The sequence below is a fragment of the Schistocerca gregaria genome, chromosome 11 (genome assembly GCF_023897955.1).
Source record: "Schistocerca gregaria isolate iqSchGreg1 chromosome 11, iqSchGreg1.2, whole genome shotgun sequence".
NCBI classification, from domain to species: domain Eukaryota; kingdom Metazoa; phylum Arthropoda; class Insecta; order Orthoptera; family Acrididae; genus Schistocerca; species Schistocerca gregaria.
In genome coordinates, this window is record NC_064930.1 from 144,071,744 (window position 1) to 144,091,152 (window position 19,409).

The 19,409-nt window shown below is 41.5% G+C and overlaps 1 protein-coding gene across 1 annotated transcript in view; it reads left to right on the forward strand.

The window, feature by feature from the left end:
* The window catches only part of LOC126295269 (uncharacterized), a 254,583-nt gene that overhangs the window by 92,848 nt on the left and 142,326 nt on the right, over positions 1–19,409 (forward strand). Inside the window, exons 11-12 of the mRNA XM_049987697.1 lie at positions 1,959–2,042; positions 13,134–13,368. Of these exons, the coding sequence (XP_049843654.1) occupies positions 1,959–2,042; positions 13,134–13,368 (319 nt within the window). The remainder of the gene's footprint in view (positions 1–1,958; positions 2,043–13,133; positions 13,369–19,409) is intronic.

Here is a 19,409-nt window from a genome sequence, read left to right on the forward strand (position 1 = left end):
ACCTTTGCGTTTCGCGTACAGGTCCCCGAGTGTGAGTCTCGGTCCGGCATACAGTTTTAATCTACCAGGAAGTTTCATATCAGCGCACACTCCGCTGCAGAGTGAAAGTCTCATTCTGGAAGCATCCCCCAGGCTGTGGCTAACCGTGTGTCTGCAATATCCTTTCTTTCAGGAGTGCTAGTTCTGCAAGGTTCGCAGGAGAGCTTCTGTGAAGCTTGGAAGGTAGGAGACGAGGTACTGGCAGAAGTAAAGCTGTGAGTACCGGGCGTGATTCGTGCTCGGGTAGCTTAGACGGTAGAGCACTTGCCCGCGAAAGGCAAAGGTCCCAACTTCGGCACACGGTCCGGCACACGGTTTTAATCTGCCAGGAAGTTTCAACTTAACAGTTGTCTTTCATTGTGTTTTGCACTCCCTGATGTAGAATAGTAATAGAAATTGCAATTCTAGAAGAGGTGTAAGATTTGAGAGATTCATGGTTCAAAAATTAGTCTGCTGTTCCCAATTACAATTGTCAGTGGTCTTCATAACGTTTCTAGCAAATTTAGAGGTAGTTGTTATGAAATTCTTTCACACTATCCTTGGCAAATTAAGTTAGAGTTGTCTCTTCGGTGAGTCGGCATGTGTGTCATTAAGCGCCAAGCCTTATACGAATTTTTTGATTACCTTAATAATATCAATCCAAGAATCCAGTTTACCATGGAGAGAGAAAATGACAACAAAATACCATTTTTGGTTGTTTTAGTTATGAGTTGCTTGTTTTAGTTATGAGACAGGCAGATGGAAGATTGAAACAACAGACTTTTAGAAAAATAATGCACACAGACAGATACTTACATAAAAACTCTAACCACCATCCACAACAAAAGAGAGGTGTGATTAAAAGTCTCGTTGACAGAGCCAGACGGATTTGCACGCCGGAGTATCTAGACGCCAAATTAAAACATCTGAAGCACACTTTTGAGATAAATGGCTACTCAAAGAAAGAAGTAAGCAGAATCCTGCACCCAAACAACAGAAAGCCTAAGGACAAGCCCAAAAAATGAGGGAAGAATACAGTCTCTCTCCCTTTTATAAGTAAAGTAACGGATCAGATTGGAAAGATTTTAAGTAAACATGATATTAGACCTGTTTTTAGACCAACGAAGAAAATTTGTCACGTTCTCCGGTCTGTAAAAGACAAACGCACTCCTCTATCAGCCAGTGGTGTATATAAAATTCCGTGTACATGTGGTAAAGTTTATATTGGAACAACAAAGAGAAGTGTAAATACACGGTTAAAAGAACACAGAAGTCTTTGCCGATTAGGGAAAACTGACAAATCGGCTGTAGCAGAACACGCTTTTCAGTCAGGAAATCATCAAGTGAAGTTTACCGAAACAAAAATTTTATCTACGACGACAAACTATTAACCATGGCTTTGTAGAGAAGCAATTGAAATATATAAACATAGGGATAATTTTAATCGGAAAGAAGAGACCATGAAACGTAGTGATATTTGGACAGTAGCACTACAGAATTGCTAGACAGTTTTATCTGTGATGAGATTACGATCGATAGTTAAGTTTTATCTCTGACAAAGATTATCTCTGCATATCACGTGTAACTCTGGCCACGCCCACTTTCTACGATATGGAAGTCGCTTTCAGACGTCCGACCCATCAGTCGGCAAGACTCACCGGAGGAGAAACACCCCTCTGAAGATGTCCAGCGCAGCTCTGGATGAAACGTTAGGAGCTGAAGTGTTTCATGGACCACGACCTTACATCCCGGAAGGTTTACCAGAAGATATGTCATTCGGTCGTGAAAGCCTTAATATTATTCGATAGTGCCAGTGTCGTGACAGGTAAAGCATGAATCGTCTTACAAGTGTCTGTTTCAGTTACTCGTAACAGCTGAAGAAAGCATGTTCACAGGCACACTTTACCGGTGGCACAACTAAATTTGAAACCACTTTGTAGGTTGGCGTGAACCGAGCCCCACCTGTTTGATGTCAGATGCACCCTGCGGAGACACGGGAGGTGACGGCAGTTTCATCTGCTCAGGTGCGTCCCCGCACGTCAGTACATATTGAAATGAATTGTAATATATCTCGTTTCCAATATAAGTGCATAGTTTTATAAATTACAATATTCTAAGTTAGTAATTCCAATAATATGGGAAGCGTGTTCCAAAAATACTCTAAAATTGCCATTTTTGTTGTAAGTAAATTGGTCAGTTCTGGGACGTGTCCTGCCATGAGAACTAGATTTCATAGGTGACTCAAAAAACTTACAGTATCCCAGTGAACTGATGGTTATTCATTCAATATTTGTTATTGGTAGATTACTTTCATACTTAAAACCAACAACACAGGTTAAAGTGTGACCTTGGACAATAGGCACACACAAAGTTTTGATTAATTATTTATTTTCCAACATCACTTGTCAACAAGATTTCGTGAGTTATCTTTGATGCCCAATCAGCTGATTTTTGTCCATTTTTCTTTCTGCTTGCAACAATGGACAGTTATCACAGCAGCAGTGTCTTTATGATCAAAAATTCTGAACTACGGTATTATTGTGCAGTATTATTGCACAGTATCACTGAGCAGTCAAGTGAGAACTTGGATATTATTGCACAGTACTGTCGCACGCTGACTCCATTTACAGACGGCAGAATTCTACCACACAGGAATGCAGAAGTTGATGCCACGATATGACAGGTGTCTCAGTTCTTTAGGAGAGTATGTCAAAAAATTGTGCAAACCTTTTTGTACCTGTTTTTCATGTAACTATGTGGTATTTTTTTTTTTTTTTTTAATAGGGAAAATTACTTTTTAAATCTGCTTCCTAGAAGTTACAAACTGGGGTTGAATTAGTTTTCTAGCTGTTGGAGATTTTCATTGTCATATTTTATACAGTTCTGAATCTTGAACAATTTTGTGTCAGCTAAGACTTTCACAACGGCCAAGTCAATTTTTTTCCCCCTTGCTGTAATTACAAGGTGTAAAACTTCGTTACGCCAATTTTTCCCAAATATTTGAGGCTTTAATGAAACAAATTGGTTGCACATGTATCATTCAAAGTATTTTCCATTGCTGGCCACTACTTTCTCTCATCTTTCGGCCAGTGTACGAATCCCGCATCGAAAAAATTGTTCATCTTCCGAAGTGATCCACGAATCGATCCAATTTGTGACTTCTTCGTGAGATCTGAAGTGTTGGTCAGCCAGGCCATGCGCCATTGATCTAAACAGGTGATAGGCAGAGGCAGCAATGTCTGGAGAATATGGCGGGTGGGTTAGGACTTCCCATTTTAATGTTTCCAAATGTGTTTAGACCTCTTTTGCAACGTGGAGTCAAGCGTTGTCGTGCTGCAAATTCACTTTATCGTGCCTCTCATTGCATTGTGGCCATTTGTCTATTAATGCTCTGCTCAAACACGTTTCTGCATTTGATAATGAGCACCTGTGATTGTTTCACTCAGTTTTAACACGTCATAGTACACAGTGCCGAGCTGGTCCCACAAATGCAGAGCATGGATCTTGGAGCCGTGAAAATTCAGTTTGGCCATCGTGGAAGCATGGCTGGGATATCCTTATGATCTTTTGTATTTAGGGTTATCGTAATGAACCCATTTTTCGTCCCCGGTTACAATGCAATGCAGAAATCCCTTCCGTTTTTGCCTCTGAAGCAACTGTTCACAAACACACAAACGCTGTTCAACGTCTCTCGGTTTGAGCTCACATGAGGCCCAAGCTCCTTCTTTCTGAATCGTGCCCATAGCCCCGAGACATTTTGAACTGACTTGCTGTGTCACTCCCACTAATCATGCCAATTCTTCTTGAGTTCCACATAAGTCTTCACTCGGCAATGTCTCCAATTCTGAATATTTGAAAACATTCTCTCTTGCACCATTATGCTGGTCTATAACGTTTAAATCATCGTTCTTGAAGTGTTGAAACCACTCGCGACATGTTCTTTCACTAATAGCGTCCTTACCGTACGTATTTGAGAGCATTCGATGAGACTCAGCCGCCGTTTTCTTCGTATTGAAACAAAACAGTAACACCTTCCATTGTTGTTGTTGTTGTCTTCAGTCCTGAGACTGGTTTGATGCAGCTCTCCATGCTACTCTATCCTGTGCAAGCTGCTTCATCTCCCAGTACCTACTGCAACCTACATCCTTTTGAATCTGCTTAGTGTACTCATCTCTCGGTCTCCCTCTACGATTTTTACCCTCCACGCTGCCCTCGAACGCTAAATTTGTGATCCCTTGATGCCTCAAAACATGTCCTACCAACCGATCCCTTCTTCTAGTCAAGTTGTGCCACAAACTTATCTTCTCCCCAATCCTATTCAATACCTCCTCATTAGTTACGTGATCTATCCACCTTATCTTCAGTATTCTTCTGTAGCACCACATTTCGAAAGCTTCTATTCTCTTCTTGTCCAAACTAGTTATCGTCCACGTTTCACTTCCATACATCGCTACACTCCAAACAAATACTTTCAGAAACGACTTCCTGATACGTAAATCTATATTCGATGTTAACAAATTTCTCTTCTTCAGAAACGCTTTCCTTGCCATTGCCAGTCTACATTTTATATCCTCTCTACTTCGACCATCATCAGTTATTTTACTTCCTAAATAGCAAAACTCCTTTACTACTTTAACTGTCTCATTTCCAAATCTAATTCCCTCAGCATCACCCGATTTAATTTGACTACATTCCATTATCCTCGTTATGCTTTTGTTGATGTTCATCTCATATCCTCCTTTCAAGACACTGTCCATTCCGTTCAACTGCTCTTCCAGGTCCTTTGCTGTCTCTGACAGAATTACAATGTCATCGGCGAACCTCAAAGTTTTTACTACTTCTCCATGAATTTTAATACCTACTCCAAATTTTTCTTTTGTTTCCTTTACTGCTTGCTAAATATACAGATTGGATAACATCAGGGAGAGGCTACAACCCTGTCTCACTCCCTTCCCAATCACTGCTTCCCTTTCATGTCCCTCGACTCTTACAACTGCCATCTGGTTTCTGTACAAATTGTAAATAGCATTTCGCTCCCTGTATTTTACCCCTGCCACCTTTAAAATTTGAAAGACAGTATTCCAGTTAACATTGTCAAAAGCTTTCTCTAAGTCTACAAATGCTAGAAACGTAGGTTTGCCTTTTCTTAATCTTTCTTCTAAGATAAGTCGTAAGGTCAGTATTGCCTCACGTGTTCCAACATTTCGACGGAATCCAAACTGATCCTCCCCGAGGTCCGCATCTACCAGTTTTTCCATTCGTCTGTAAAGAATTCGCGTTAGTATTTTGCAGCTGTGACTTATTAAACTGATAGTTTGGTAATTTTCACATCTGTCAGCGCCTGCTTTCTTTGGGATTGGAATTATTATATTCTTCTTGAAGTCTGAGGGTATTTCGCCTGTCTCATACATCTTGCTCACCAGCTGGTAGAGTTTTGTCATGACTGGCTCTCCCAAGGCCGTCAGTAGTTCTAATGGAATGTTGTCTACTCCGGGGGCTTTGTTTCGACTCAGGTCTTTCAGTGCTCTGTCAAACTCTTCACGCAGTATCGTATCTCCCATTTCGTCTTCATCTACATCCTCTTCCATTTCCATAATATTGTCCTCAAGTACATCACCCTTGTATAAACCTTCTATATACTGCTTCCACCTTTCTGCCTTCCCTTCTTTGCTTAGAACTGGGTTGCCATCTGAGCTCTTGATATTCATACACGTGGTTCTCTTCTCTCCAAAGGTCTCTTTAATTTTCCTGTAGGCAGTATCTATCTTACCCCTAGTGAGATAAGCTTCTACATCCTTACATTTGTCCTCTAGCCATCCCTGTTTAGCCATTTTGCACTTCCTGTCGATCTCATTTTTGAGACGTCTGTATTCCTTTTTGCCTGCTTCATTTACTGCATTTTTATATTTTCTCCTTTCATCAATTAAATTCAATATTTCTTCTGTTACCCAAGGATTTCTAGCAGCCCTCGTCTTTGTACCTACTTTATCCTCTGCTGCCTTCACTACTTCATCCCTCAGAGCTACCCATTCTTCTTCTACTGTATTTCTTTCCCCTATCCCTTTCAATTGTCCCCTTATGCTCTCCCTGAAACTCTGTACAACCTCTGGTTGTTTCAGTTTATCCAGGTCCCATCTCCTTAATTTCCCACATTTTTGCAGTTTCTTCAGTTTTAATCTACAGGTCATAACCAATAGATTGTGGTCAGAGTCCACATCTGCCCCTGGAAATGTCTTACAACTTAAAACCTGGTTCCTAAATCTCTGTCTTACCATTATATAATCTATTTGATACCTTTCAGTATCTCCAGGGTTCTTCCACGTATACAACCTTCTTTTATGATTCTTAAACCAAGTGTTAGCTATGATTAAGTTGTGCTCCGTGCAAAATTCTACTAGGCGGCTTCCTCTTTCATTTCTTAGCCCCAATCCATATTCACCTACTATGTTTCCTTCTCTCCCTTTTCCTACACTCGAATTCCAGTCACCCATTACTATTAAATTTTCGTCTCCCTTTACTATCTGAATAATTTCTTTTATTTCATCATACATTTCTTCAATTTCTTCATCATCTGCAGAGCTAGTTGGCATATAAACTTGTACTACTGTAGTAGGTGTGGGCTTCGTATCTATCTTGGCCACAATAATGCATTCACTATGCTGTTTGTAGTAGCTTACCCGCATTCCTATTATCCTATTCATTATTAAACCTACTCCTGCATTACCCCTATTTGATTTTGTGTTTTTAACCCTGTAGTCACCTGACCAGAAGTCTTGTTCCTCCTGCCACCGAACTTCACTAATTCCCACTATATCTAACTTTAACCTATCCATTTCCCTTTTTAAATTTTCTAACCTACCTGCCCGATTAAGGGATCTGACATTCCACGCTCCGATCCGTAGAACGCCAGTTTTCTTCCTCCTGATAACGACATCCTCCTGAGTAGTCCCCGCCCGGAGATCCGAATGGGGGACTATTTTACCTCCGGAATATTTTACCCAAGAGGATGCCATCATCATTTAATCATACAGTATAGCTGCATGTCCTCGGGAAAAATTACGGCTGTAGTTTCCCCTTGCTTTCAGCCTTTCGCAGTACCAGCACAGCAAGGCCGTTTTGGTTAATGTTGCAAGGCCAGATCAGTCTATCATCCAGACTGTTGCCCCTGCAACTACTGAAAAGGCTGCTGCCCCTCTTCAGGAACCACACGTTTGTCTGGCCTCTCAACAGATACCCCTCCGTTGTGGTTGCACCTACGGTACGGCCATCTGTATCGCTGAGGCACGCAAGCCTCCCCACCAACGGCAAGGTCCATGGTTCATGGGGGGACACCTTCCATAAATGACGAGAATTAGGCTCGTAAACTGGCATTTTCAATTGAGAACAACTTCATGATGCAGACACAAATTGACAAATGTTTGAATGAGGTCCAAGGTAACTGCCAGACGTCTGCTATCTGTTTCTTTCGACTGCTTCTTACCGTTGTTGCCACCTATCAGCAAATGGCAGAAGAAAAGTTGTACACTTTGTACTATTTCTAATTTTGGAAAAATTCGTTGTTGCCAACATTGCTTCATATTTATCACTTTTCTTTGTAAATAGCTAATATTGCATGGCAAATAAAGGAACATTGTGCTATATAGTAGGGGACCTACACAGAAGTATTTTGATTTTTACTGTGTATGTTCATTGACATAAGTCTATGACAAACTGAGCGACTCATCCGATCTGTCGAGTGCTGTATAGTTGCCTGTAGTGGAGAGTCAGTTTGTTGGTGTGTACGGCTGGGATGGGTGCACTGGGAACGTTTGACAGAGTACCAGACTGGGGAAAGCTCGAGGCCAACACAGCGGGCAACAGAGGAGGTGAATGGCAAGATGACGTGACAGCGGAATCTGTTACATTAAAAGTATTGTGTGTGTACTAAAATAGCCAGAACTGCCTTACAGAAAACATAAAGACATTTTTGGAATTACCACATTTATTATTAGCACATTTATATAACATCTTGTTTATTAGTTATTAAAGTTTAAATGTCTGTCTATTTATAAGAAGTAATAACGTTAGCGTACACCTCACTGAGATGTATGACACAGCAACAAATAGGCCGTGACTTCAGTCACATGGAGAGTGAAGATGTCGTGTGATATACACGAAAGCAAATTGTTTATAATATTTAATTGAGGTGTGATAAAACAGAATTCTGCTTAGGAACACAATTATTTAGCTTCAGCATGTTAACATTGCTGTCAGGATAAACCGTAGGCATTTAGCTATGGGATAGGTTGTAAATATATTTAGATTTAAGAATATGTTTATTGAATTTTTATAAGTAATACAAAACAGTGTAAAGCACTAGGCTGGGGCATATATTTGTAGCGTTTTTCCATAAGTTTAATAAAGACTACAAATATACAAAGCGGAGACTTCAGTCGTCAGTAATATATTTTCCTTTACTATTTACAACCATTTGCGAATGCTGGGGTACGTTTTTGATTCTGCGACTGTAGCAATCGCGCGATTTTTAAAGCGAAGATCTCGTTGTGCCACGTTTGGAGAGCATTTTCAATCAGAAAGGAAGTTATTTGAATGTCATTCGATAGAGAGCGCGAAAAGTGAAAATCGGAGAGCACACGATCAGGTCCTTATAAGGTAGGTATGGAATGACTTCCCAACCAAACTCCTTTATAGCTTTTTTAGTCAGTCTTGCAGAACGTGGTCGGGCATTATCGTGCAGTAGCCTCACTTTGTATGGTATTCCCGGTGATTGTTCTGAGACTGCATCTGCAAGACATATCAAGTGATGATAGCAAATGTCAGCTGTAAAGTTTACACCTCGGGGAAACAATTTGTAGTACTCCACACAGTCATTGCTCCACCAGAAGCAAAACATTATGTTTTGTGGATGCACGGAGGTCTTTGTATGGTTTTTTTTGCTCAACCATTCCTTTGTTTTTTTCCTCGTGTTAGCACGAAGGCACAATTCCTCATCCACAATAGTGATACAGGATAGGAATAGTTGGTGTCACTTAAGAGCCGATCGATGTTGGACGAGGGGAGATGCACGTGTGGCTGCCAGCTGACTTTAGTGATTCTGGCTCAGAGCATGCAGTACACGTACACACAATTTTTGAATCTTCCCTACCACATGAAAATGTCACACGATGATGGAATGGTCACAGTTCATCACATATGTCAGATCATAAGTACAGTGATGTGTAACATTGTGGATTGATGCATTTATATGATCTTCGTCAAAACCTGAAGATATTCCTGAACGTGTAGAGTCACTAATGTGAAAATGAGAAAACCATTTTCTTGCTGTGCTCTGTCCAGTGGTGTTATCCCCATACTCTCTGCAAATATTTCTGATTACCTCCGCTGCTGTCACTCCTCTGTTGAACTGAAACAGAAGAATATGTTGTAAATGTTCTGATTTGCCCACTTGACGTTACATTTTGTAGTGTCCAACAAGTAAAGTTTTCCAACAATGTAAAATCCAGGATGGAATGTAACAATAGTACAAAAAGGAAAGTTGCCACTCACTATATAGTGGAGATGCCGAGTCGCAGATGGTACAAAAAATAGACTGTCACAAATAAATAAAGCTTTCGGCCAGTAATGCATACATCAGAAATAGATGACTCGTACATGCGCGCGTGCCCCCAAACCCAACTCGCACACACGACTGCAGTCTCAAGCAACTGACTACAGTTGTGTGTGTGTGTGTGTGTGTGTGTGTGTGTGTGTGTGTGTGTGTGTGTGTTTTTGGCAAAGGCCTTGCTGGCCGAAAGCTTTATTTATTTGTTAATATGTTTATCCCACTGAGAGACAAAAAATGGCCAGTGGCTTCATGAAAAATGTTTGTAGTTCCCTGCGGAACAACGATTTTATCCAGCTGTGCAGCTTTTTGTCCAAAGCAAATTGACAGCAATGGATGTCCTTCTTCAGGGCTCTAAAAATACAGAAACTGCATGGTGAGAAATAGGGATTGTATACATGATGTGTGACAGCTTTCCAGGAAAACTTCTGCTGTGTGTGGACAGCCCCATATATTGCCATGGTTGTTTCAATTATACAGCAGAAGTTTCACTGGGAAGCCCTTACACATCCACCTGTACAGTCCCGATCTCTCTTCATGCAATTTACATAATTTTGTGTCCCCGAATAAAAACATTTGTCACTGTCGATGTGCTTTGGTTGGAGAGGTCTACACCTGGGTACAATGAAGGTTCTATAGGCAGCTGCAAACATTTTTCCAAGAAAGCATTGACTGTCTTGTCTCATAATGGAATGAATACAGGGTGTATCAAAAAGAATCACCAGATTTTCTGTTTCTGACACTAATAAACATATACAATGAATTTTGTTTTTTGTTGAATGGGAAACTCAAAAGGTTTTTTGTGTGTACCCTTTCATAGGTTTTTAATATGCCCCCTTTGAGATTCATGACATGTCAGTGCGGTATTCAAATTGTTCCCACACTGCAGCGAGCATGTCTCGAGTTACAGCTTCCACAGCTGTTATGTGGTATCTCAGTTTATTCATTGTTGTTGGTAATAGAGGAGTCTTTCATAAACTCTCATAAGAAGTAATCACATACAGTCGGGTCCGGTGATCTTGGAGGCCAGTAATGTAAGGCTGAATCATTTGGTCCAGTGCAACTGATCCATTGTTCAGTAACCTTTTGATTTAAAATTTCCTGCACTTCCAGATGCCAGTGTGGCGGTGCCCCATCCTGTTCGTAAATGAAGTCGTTTGAATCAGCGTCCAACTGTGGGAAAAGAAAGTTTGAGGCATATCGAGACGTGTCATTCCTGTAACAGTGTCCTCGGCAAATAAAAATGGACCGTATGCCTTTTCACGTGAAAGAGCACAAAACACATTAAATTTTGGAGAGTCTTTCTCATGTTGTACAATTTCATGTGGTTGTTCCGTACCCCATATTCTCGCATTATGATGGTTAAGCTTTTCATTTAAATGGAATGTTGCCTCATCAATAAACACTAAGCACGGAACAAAACTGTCGTCCTCTACCTTGGCAAGAACAATATTACTGAACTCCGCGTGTTGTTGTTTGTCACTTTCATGAAGAGGTTGCAGTAGCTGAATTTTGTTCGGTTTCACATGTAAACGCAACGCATGCCTGATGGACCTCAGGGGCATGTTGAGCTGTGGACCTGCACGGTGAAAGGATTTCTGTGGACTCCTTTGAAACTATGGTGAATGCATTCGACAGACACTTGGGGACGGCCTGACGATTTGCCTTCACACGAACAACCTGTTTGTCGGAATTGTTCATGCTATTGTATAAAGCTCTGGGCTGTAGGATGATTCACACCATACCTAGTATGAAAGTCACACTGAACAGTTGTTAATGACCCGCCATGCACAACACATAGAATGCAAAAAGCTTTCTGTCGCCCCGACACTATTTTCACTAGAGCTGAAGTGGGCACTCACTACTGCTACCTAGCGGGACCGTGTAAAACTTGAGAGGTTGATATTTCCAATAGTATGTTGTTCGCACGCATATCTTAAATAATATAATAGTTATAATTTTTTAATATCTGATGATTCTTTTTGATACTCTGCATATTAATGGCTATGGTGTTTACTTTTGAAATGGTGAACCGTTTACTGTTCGTTCCATTTGTCTTGTTTTAATCTGATTTGCCCTTATGTGAATTGTGGTCAAAGAATAAGGTGAAGGAGTTCTTTTAGCAGCAACTGCTGCCTCTACGATCATTTGATGTAATTTGTTTAATTGCGTGATCTGTCGAGGCAGGCAGCATCGGAATACATTCTGACTTGTCAGTCGTCAGCCACAAAACACTAGAGAGAGGTGGTTCTTAGCGTGTCTGTTCTGCATCTCGGATTGCGGATTGTGCGTAAGCATTAAGTTAGTTGTTGTTCCCCCCCCCCCCCCCCCCCCCTGTCCCCCCCCCCCTCCCCTCCGCCCTGGTTGCAAAGAACTTCGATAGACACTCACGAAATGATTAAAAAGGGAAATGAGTCAGTTGAAGACAAGCAACATTCCAGATATCCATTAACCTCAAAAATAGAAGGAACCATCCAAAAAGTGTCGGAATTGTTCATTCAAACAGCTTAATGGCTATTTGAGATCTTAGCAAAGCGCTTAGCATCTTGTATTGGTCCTTGCAAAGTGTCTTAAACCATGATTTGAAATTGAGATGAGTGAGGGCAGAATTGTTGTTCTCATACTTTTGAATGAAGAATACAAGGAAAATCGTGTGTCGACCTCCACATAGTTGAAGAATCATCTTTGTCCAGATCTGGACTTCGTGTACAAAATTGTGACTGGAAATGAAACTTGGATCTGGAGGTATGACCCTGAAATGAAAATTCAGATTTTTCAGTGCAAAACCAGTGAATATCCTTGCACTAAAAAGGCTTTTGCATCAAAATTGAATACTGAAGACACGCTCATTGATTTTTTATTTATTTTTTTCTCTGATATTGAGGGCACAGTGTGATAAGACTTCATTTCAGAGGGAACAACTGTAAATTGCTAAATTTTTTGGAACAATTTGCGGAGAGAGAGACCAGAAAAATGTTTCAGTGGCTTCCTTCTTCATCATGACAACACACTGTGCCACACCTCAGTTTTGATTCGTGTGAGTTTTGGTGGGAAAACGTATTCCTGTCTGTTTACATCCAACTTGCTCACCAGATTTAGTACCGTGCTACATCTGGGTCTTCCCGCAAATTGAAGCCCTGTGTAAAGGAAAATGTTTTGGCACCATTCCTGATATTGAGAAGTTCACCACAGAGAAGCTAAAAGCCCTTCCAAAAAAAGGTCTTCAGTCACGGATTTGATGTTGGGATTAGTGCATTGCTAGCCGAGGACAGTACTTTGAAGAAAATTGAATCAAATTCTGTCTTAGCTTATTACATTGTTTCTAATAAATATATTCACTAAATTTTTTGATTACACCTCATATATTCAAAATGCTGTAAACACTATTGTGACAAAAGTGTGGGTGGTGGAAATGACTAGATGCAAATTAAGGAATGTATATAAATGTAGATACGTTTTGTCAGGAAGGAAAACTCATTCTTCCCCATTTTATTGTGTCCAGTTCCATTCGCAGAGTCAACGTCTTCAGCCCCTGAGTGCCGTGGTGAATCGGACGGCCGGTCGGAGATGGACGGTGTGGGAGTGGCGGGTGGCGGCAGTGGCCCGTCGGAGTCCACTGCGGCCGCCGATGCCGCGTCCCCGGACGCGACTGCCGACTCGTCGTGCGTGCTGACCTGCCCGCACTGCCTCAGACTGCTGGCGGGGAAGGACGCTCTGGCGACACATGTCGCCGAGGAGCACCGGGCCAGGTAGGACAGAAGCCTGCGGCACCGTTACGTCGCCTAAAAAAAGCTGTGTAGTGGGCAGTCAGATTGAAGTTAAAAACTGGCCAGGTGTGAGTACGACTCGCTCACTGAGGGTGCTGTACAAACTTAGTTATGCATGCAGACTAATCGTCCATTTGGCGGATTTGAGACTCTTGACTATTTTGCCTGTTACTGACATTCTTATTGCTAAGATATTGGTCCTAGAGGTTCATTGTCTTTTGACAATTTTTTAGTTTCAAATTTGAACCTGCATAACAAATACAAAAGAGATATTTTTTTTGTATGATAGATAAAAACAAAGATGATGTGACTTACCAAACGAAAGCACTGACAGGTTGATAGACACACAAACATACACACAAAATTCTAGCTTTCGCGACCAACGGTTGCTTCTTCAGGAAAGAGGGAAGGAGAGGGAAAGACAAAAGGATGTGGGTTTTAAGGGAGAGGGTAAGGAGTCATTCCAATCCCAGGAGCGGAAAGACTTACCTTAGGGGGAAAACGGACAGGTATACACGTGCGCGGGGACGCGCATGCGCGCACACACACACACACACACACACACACACAGACGAGGCAAAGATGTTGTTCAAAGACAGGTGAGGTACGAGCGGTGGCAACTTGAAATTAGCGGTGATTGAGGCCTGGTGGAACGAGAAGAGAGGATATACTGAAGGGCAAGTTCCCATCTCCGTAGTTCGGATAGGTTGGTGTTGGTGGGAAGTATCCAGATAACTCGGACGGTGTAACACTGTGCCAAGATGTGCTGGCCGTGCACCAAGGCATGTTTAGACACAGGGTGATCCTCATTACCAACAAACACTGTCTGCCTGTGTCCATTCATGTGAATGGACAGTTTGTTGCCGGTCATTCCCACATAGAAAGCGTCACAGTGTAGGCAGGTCAGTTGGTAAATTACGTGGGTGCTTTCACAGGTTCTCTGCCTTTGATCGTGTACACGTTCCAGGTTACAGGACTGGAGTAGGTGGTGGTGGGAGGGTGCATAGGACAGGTTTTACACCGGGGTTGGTTACAAGGGTAGGAGCCAGAGGGTAGGGAAGGTGGTTTGGGGATTTCATAGGGATGAACCAAGAGGTTACGAAGGTTAGGTGGACGGCGGAAAGACACTCTTGGTGGATTGGGGAGGATTTCATGAAGGATGGATCTCATTTCGGGGCAGGATTTTAGGAAGTCGTATATATATTGGACCGACACCAGACAGACAACAAAGTTATCGTGTAAGGGCTCAGTTTTTACCAATTGTGCTGTGGAACCCTGAAAAGATGAGAGTTTTGAGGAGCAGCAGCAGCAGCAGAAATCAGATTAGTGACTACCTTAATGTAAAAATTGGGGTACGCAGAAATATATGGCTTAATGTAAAAATTGGGGTACACAGAAATATATGGCTTAATGTAAAAATTGGGGTACACAGAAATATATGGACACAGCAAGAGGGAAATAAGCAGAAGATCAGCACAGGCAAAGAGAGCATTCCTCACTAGTAGTGGTCTGCTAGCATTAAATATGGGGCTTTAATTCGAACTTGTACAGGAGCCCGGCAGAAATATGGACACTACAAAAACACAACGCATTACTGTGCCAGATACGGTGTAGGAATACCTTTAACATTCGAAACGGCCTCCAGGCATATGGGAATGGGAGGTGCGACAATTCGTCGTCCAGGTGCTCACTTGGCCAGACCTGGACAGTGTGAGCTGTGTGAACGGGGGCCCTGTCACCTTGCAACACAGTGTTGTCGATGGGGAACACACATTCTACCATCAGACGGATATGATTGTCCAACATAGTCACATAGTGGCGTCATTGCAACGGTCCACAGTCCAGGTTTTATGGCTTCGGCACAACATTTTCCCGTTACGAGCTGGAAATCCAGCTCGCCTGGCAATTCGTTCGGTGTCGACGGAGTTTGCGAGTGCTATATTTGGTTCTGCAGTGGCTTTTGCAGCTGTCGTCCTCTTTAATTTTTCCCACAATCTCCTTCGGTTACCGTGCTTCGTGATCACCTGAAACGCAATTTTGTCTGTGTCGTGACTCGCTGGATGACGATTGTCCACTTTCCTCGTATGTGGTGTAAATCTTTGATGCGGTGCGTCCCAAAACACCAAACACTCCGGCCACCTCAGTTACGGAAGCACCCACCGTACGAGCACTGACAGTTTCCCGATTTTCAAATTCACTCGGCTCCGACATAATGAATTTGGTACACAAAACACTATTCTGACCACGACTGACATTTGCAACATACCGAGGACATCGTACAGGCACCGTTCGTGGTCAAATACGACAGCTCGACCTGCAGACTCGGCAAGTTTCTGCATTTGTGTTTGAGCGTGAAGTTTGTGCAGTGTTTCCACATTTCTGTCCAATCCCTGTATGTCTGGCGAACAATACTGTACAGAAGTCGATAGTGAACTCCGAAAAATGAAATAGATTAGAATCGAAGTGATATTACAAAAGAATGCAGATGTGCAAAACATTGACTAGCTTAGTGTTCTGCAAACTCACCAGTCGGCAGAGCCAAATATCGTCAGTACTGCAACTGTTCTTTTGAGGGACATTTTTTTAACTTAAACGATATAGGTAGGTACATTTTTACTAAATTAATTTGGGGCTCCTGAGTGGCCCTTTGTTAGTGATGTCCTCAATCTGATTGAAGTACACTCACTGAGGTCAGCCTATTAAAACTCTTCCGTCCACATTCACCTTGTGTACTTGTTTATCATCTCTGTAGCGGAGGGGTTTGTAGCTAGAGATGTAAGATCTTGTGGCACCAGAAAAGTGCCGGAGATAACACGCAAAAATACATGGCAAATTCATATAAACCTTGTTTCACAAAGCATCTAGCATCCAGCGCATGTTGGTCTATTGATTATTCGTATGACTTTGAAACGTGTCCCTGTCGGTTTTTGAACATTGTTGAACACATTCTAAGCTGATTTCTGAATGAATCGTAAGTTGATTTGTGAATGTGTGCATAGTGTACCTGATCTCTCTGTCAGTGGAATCCTCATCACATTAGAAATAAACTTTCCTGCAGACAAAAGGGGCTATACAAACTAAGCAGAGTATAGCCGAACGAAAGAAAACCGACCACTGTCTGATTATGTGGTCGATTGGGTTTGCGAATGGTGAGTGTTGTTGCGATTAGCGGCGAAATCCGTAGATTCAGACTACCAGAGTGCGAATAAACGACTAACAGGTAAGAAAGATTACGTATTATCTCCTTGGTGTATCCAAGAAAATGAAAGTTTGACAGAAAATTTTTGGCCAGATCACTATACTAGCAAGGGTCAGTTGTACAGTGTCCGGCTAGCAGCCTCTTTATGGTCTGTTCTGGAAGTAGGGCGGAAAACGCGTTGTACGGACACGTAATGGTGCCTAACCGGAGAATAATCGCGGGATAACTAAACTGGTGATTCTGGCAGAGTTATGAAGTTAACCGGCGAATAAGCTTTCACATTGGCAGTGGTAGCTACAGAATTGGTGATGACAAGATTGATTGTTAAAATGAAGAAGGAGAAGAAACGGGGACATCACACAAATTATGGAAGAATAACACTATCCCAAATTTATATAAAAATTTTGTACTACTACTTTTTGATCTCATGCTTGAGAAACTCGAGCATATGAATGAAGTGTAAAACTATTTCCTAACGTAAAGCAATTTGCTTGTGGTAGGCCTATTAGGCATTTGATATTAGTACTTTGTGAATTATATTCCGTCGTGTTATAAAAATGACCATTTCTGCCAAGACAGTCTCGTTTATTTGGCGTGTGTATTATAAAGGCCTATTTTGTTTTATCTTGCAGACAGTGACAAAATATAGGTAATTAGGTCGAGAAACCACACCGGTCTTGGGCCTATTTGTTATTAGAGCTTTTTCAGTGTTAGACAACGGCATTTCGATTTTTCATGTAGCAAAACGTTTGACGAACTTTGATGAGGTAACAGATCCTTCCACAGAAAGGAAAGCACGCCATGTAAAGCTGTAGCAAGATTAGAGAGAAAAAAATTCTAGGAGCTAAGGATTGAAGAAGAAATGTGTACTGTCTTGCTTGTCTCTTCTCCTTACTGGCTTTATGTATCCTATACTTAATTTTATGTCACACAAAGCAGCAAGGTGTTAGCCAATAAGGGATAAAGAGTGCAAATTTTCTAAAACAAAAGAGAGAGAGAGAGAGAGAGAGAGAGAGAGAGAGAGAGAGAGGCAGGATGTCAAACTGGCCTATTGGAAGCAGGAGAGGCACTACAGAACATTTTAATTTCCGCTGTCCTGAATATAGTTTGATGGCATCCAGTACAAAATATACACATTTCAATTCCACAGATCGAAATACAGTGACTTGCGATAGAAGAATGTTGTGTGAAGCGGTGTGGCGCTGCTCTTTGGCACACTTAAGATCAGATAACATGTCTTACAATTCCTCGGACACGTATGTTTTATGTATCGGAGTCTTCAGAAAGATGTGCACTACAAAATGATCGTATTTTTGAAAATTCGATTTTTTTAAAGTTTTTGACGTCCTATCTCAAACGCTCGAGGGACACCACTATCTACTATTGCCCCAGTTCGGAAATATGGGTCTGATGCGCAGAGCAGTCTGAGTTATAATAGGGAAGCGGGTAGTCTCCATGTGACCTGTGTTTACATTAAGTGATTTTGCTGTTTCCTCTTTGTCTACTGCACTCACGTCAAATGAAAACAAAATTAATTTCTTTGGCCGGGAGATATCATGTGAATTAAAATACTTTAGTTTCAGATTTTATTTTATTTCCACCTTTCTGACAGTCAAGCATTAATTGCCATGCAGAACAATGAGGTTATTTTTATTGCTTTGCTGAAGAAATTTTCTTTTATTAGTCTTTTCCGCTGAGGCAGTCAGTATATTTGAAACAAAGGGTTTAATTTCAAACTATTGGCTAGTTTCAACTGTTCGGTGAATTTCAAGTGTACATTTTCATCTTCTAGCACGTATGGCATTATGCCATAACAAAAAACCAGACATGAGATAACAAAGTACTAGTACACAAGGAAATTTACATCCCGAAACCACATTGAAAACTTAAATAAGGTCGATGCCTATTTCACTGGGAATCTGGGACTCGTTTAAAAATCAGCGCTTTGATGATGAGCCACTTATAAGAATTTATAGCCCAGATCATCACAGTTTTATGTCATTATTAAAAAATATACCGGCACATTTGTGTGATATATCTTAAAATGTAATACATGTATAAAAGACCAACATTATATGTGAAAGCTTAGCTTCTCGTGCAGCCTATTGGCCTTAGGGACCAATATTATATGTGAAAGCTTTGTAGCAACATTATGTATATTATTTTAAACCATTCACTTTTCCTGTTCGTGTGTTCGTGCTACTTAACAGTGATGTTGCTATTGGCTGACTACACCACGTGTCCGAAACTCTGAATATCCGCTGTCATCGGCTGGTGAAAATCGTGTGACATGAGCTATGACTGGCTTACAACTACGCATTGCAATCTCAATTTCAATGCTTCGGAAAGTAACATGCGGTGTTTGGTGGCAATCGAATTTATACTTTCGTAATACGAAAATATGCGGCGTACATGTTACTGCACATCAAACATCTTTCCAAAAGGTATTTCATTTTCTAAAGTGCCGGGAAATTTTACGCCCATGTATAAAACCGTAACCATTCAAAGGATTGGTAAGTTATACAGTTCCGAGAGAAAATATACTGCTAATAAACAGGGAAAAACTATGTTTCCACCCGGGAGAAAGTGTATGTTTAACCGGGAAATCCGGGAATTTTTTTTCCTTGACCCCGTATACACCCTGAGGGTGGTCCACTTGCTTTTTGGCCACAGTTTGTTGGTTGGCATGCCTACATAGAATGCAGCACAGAGGTTGCAGCTCAGCTTGTAAATCACACGACTGGTTTCACAGGTAGCCCTGCCTTTGATGGGATAGGTGATGTTAGTGACTGGACTGGAGTAGGTGGTGGTAGGTGGATGTATG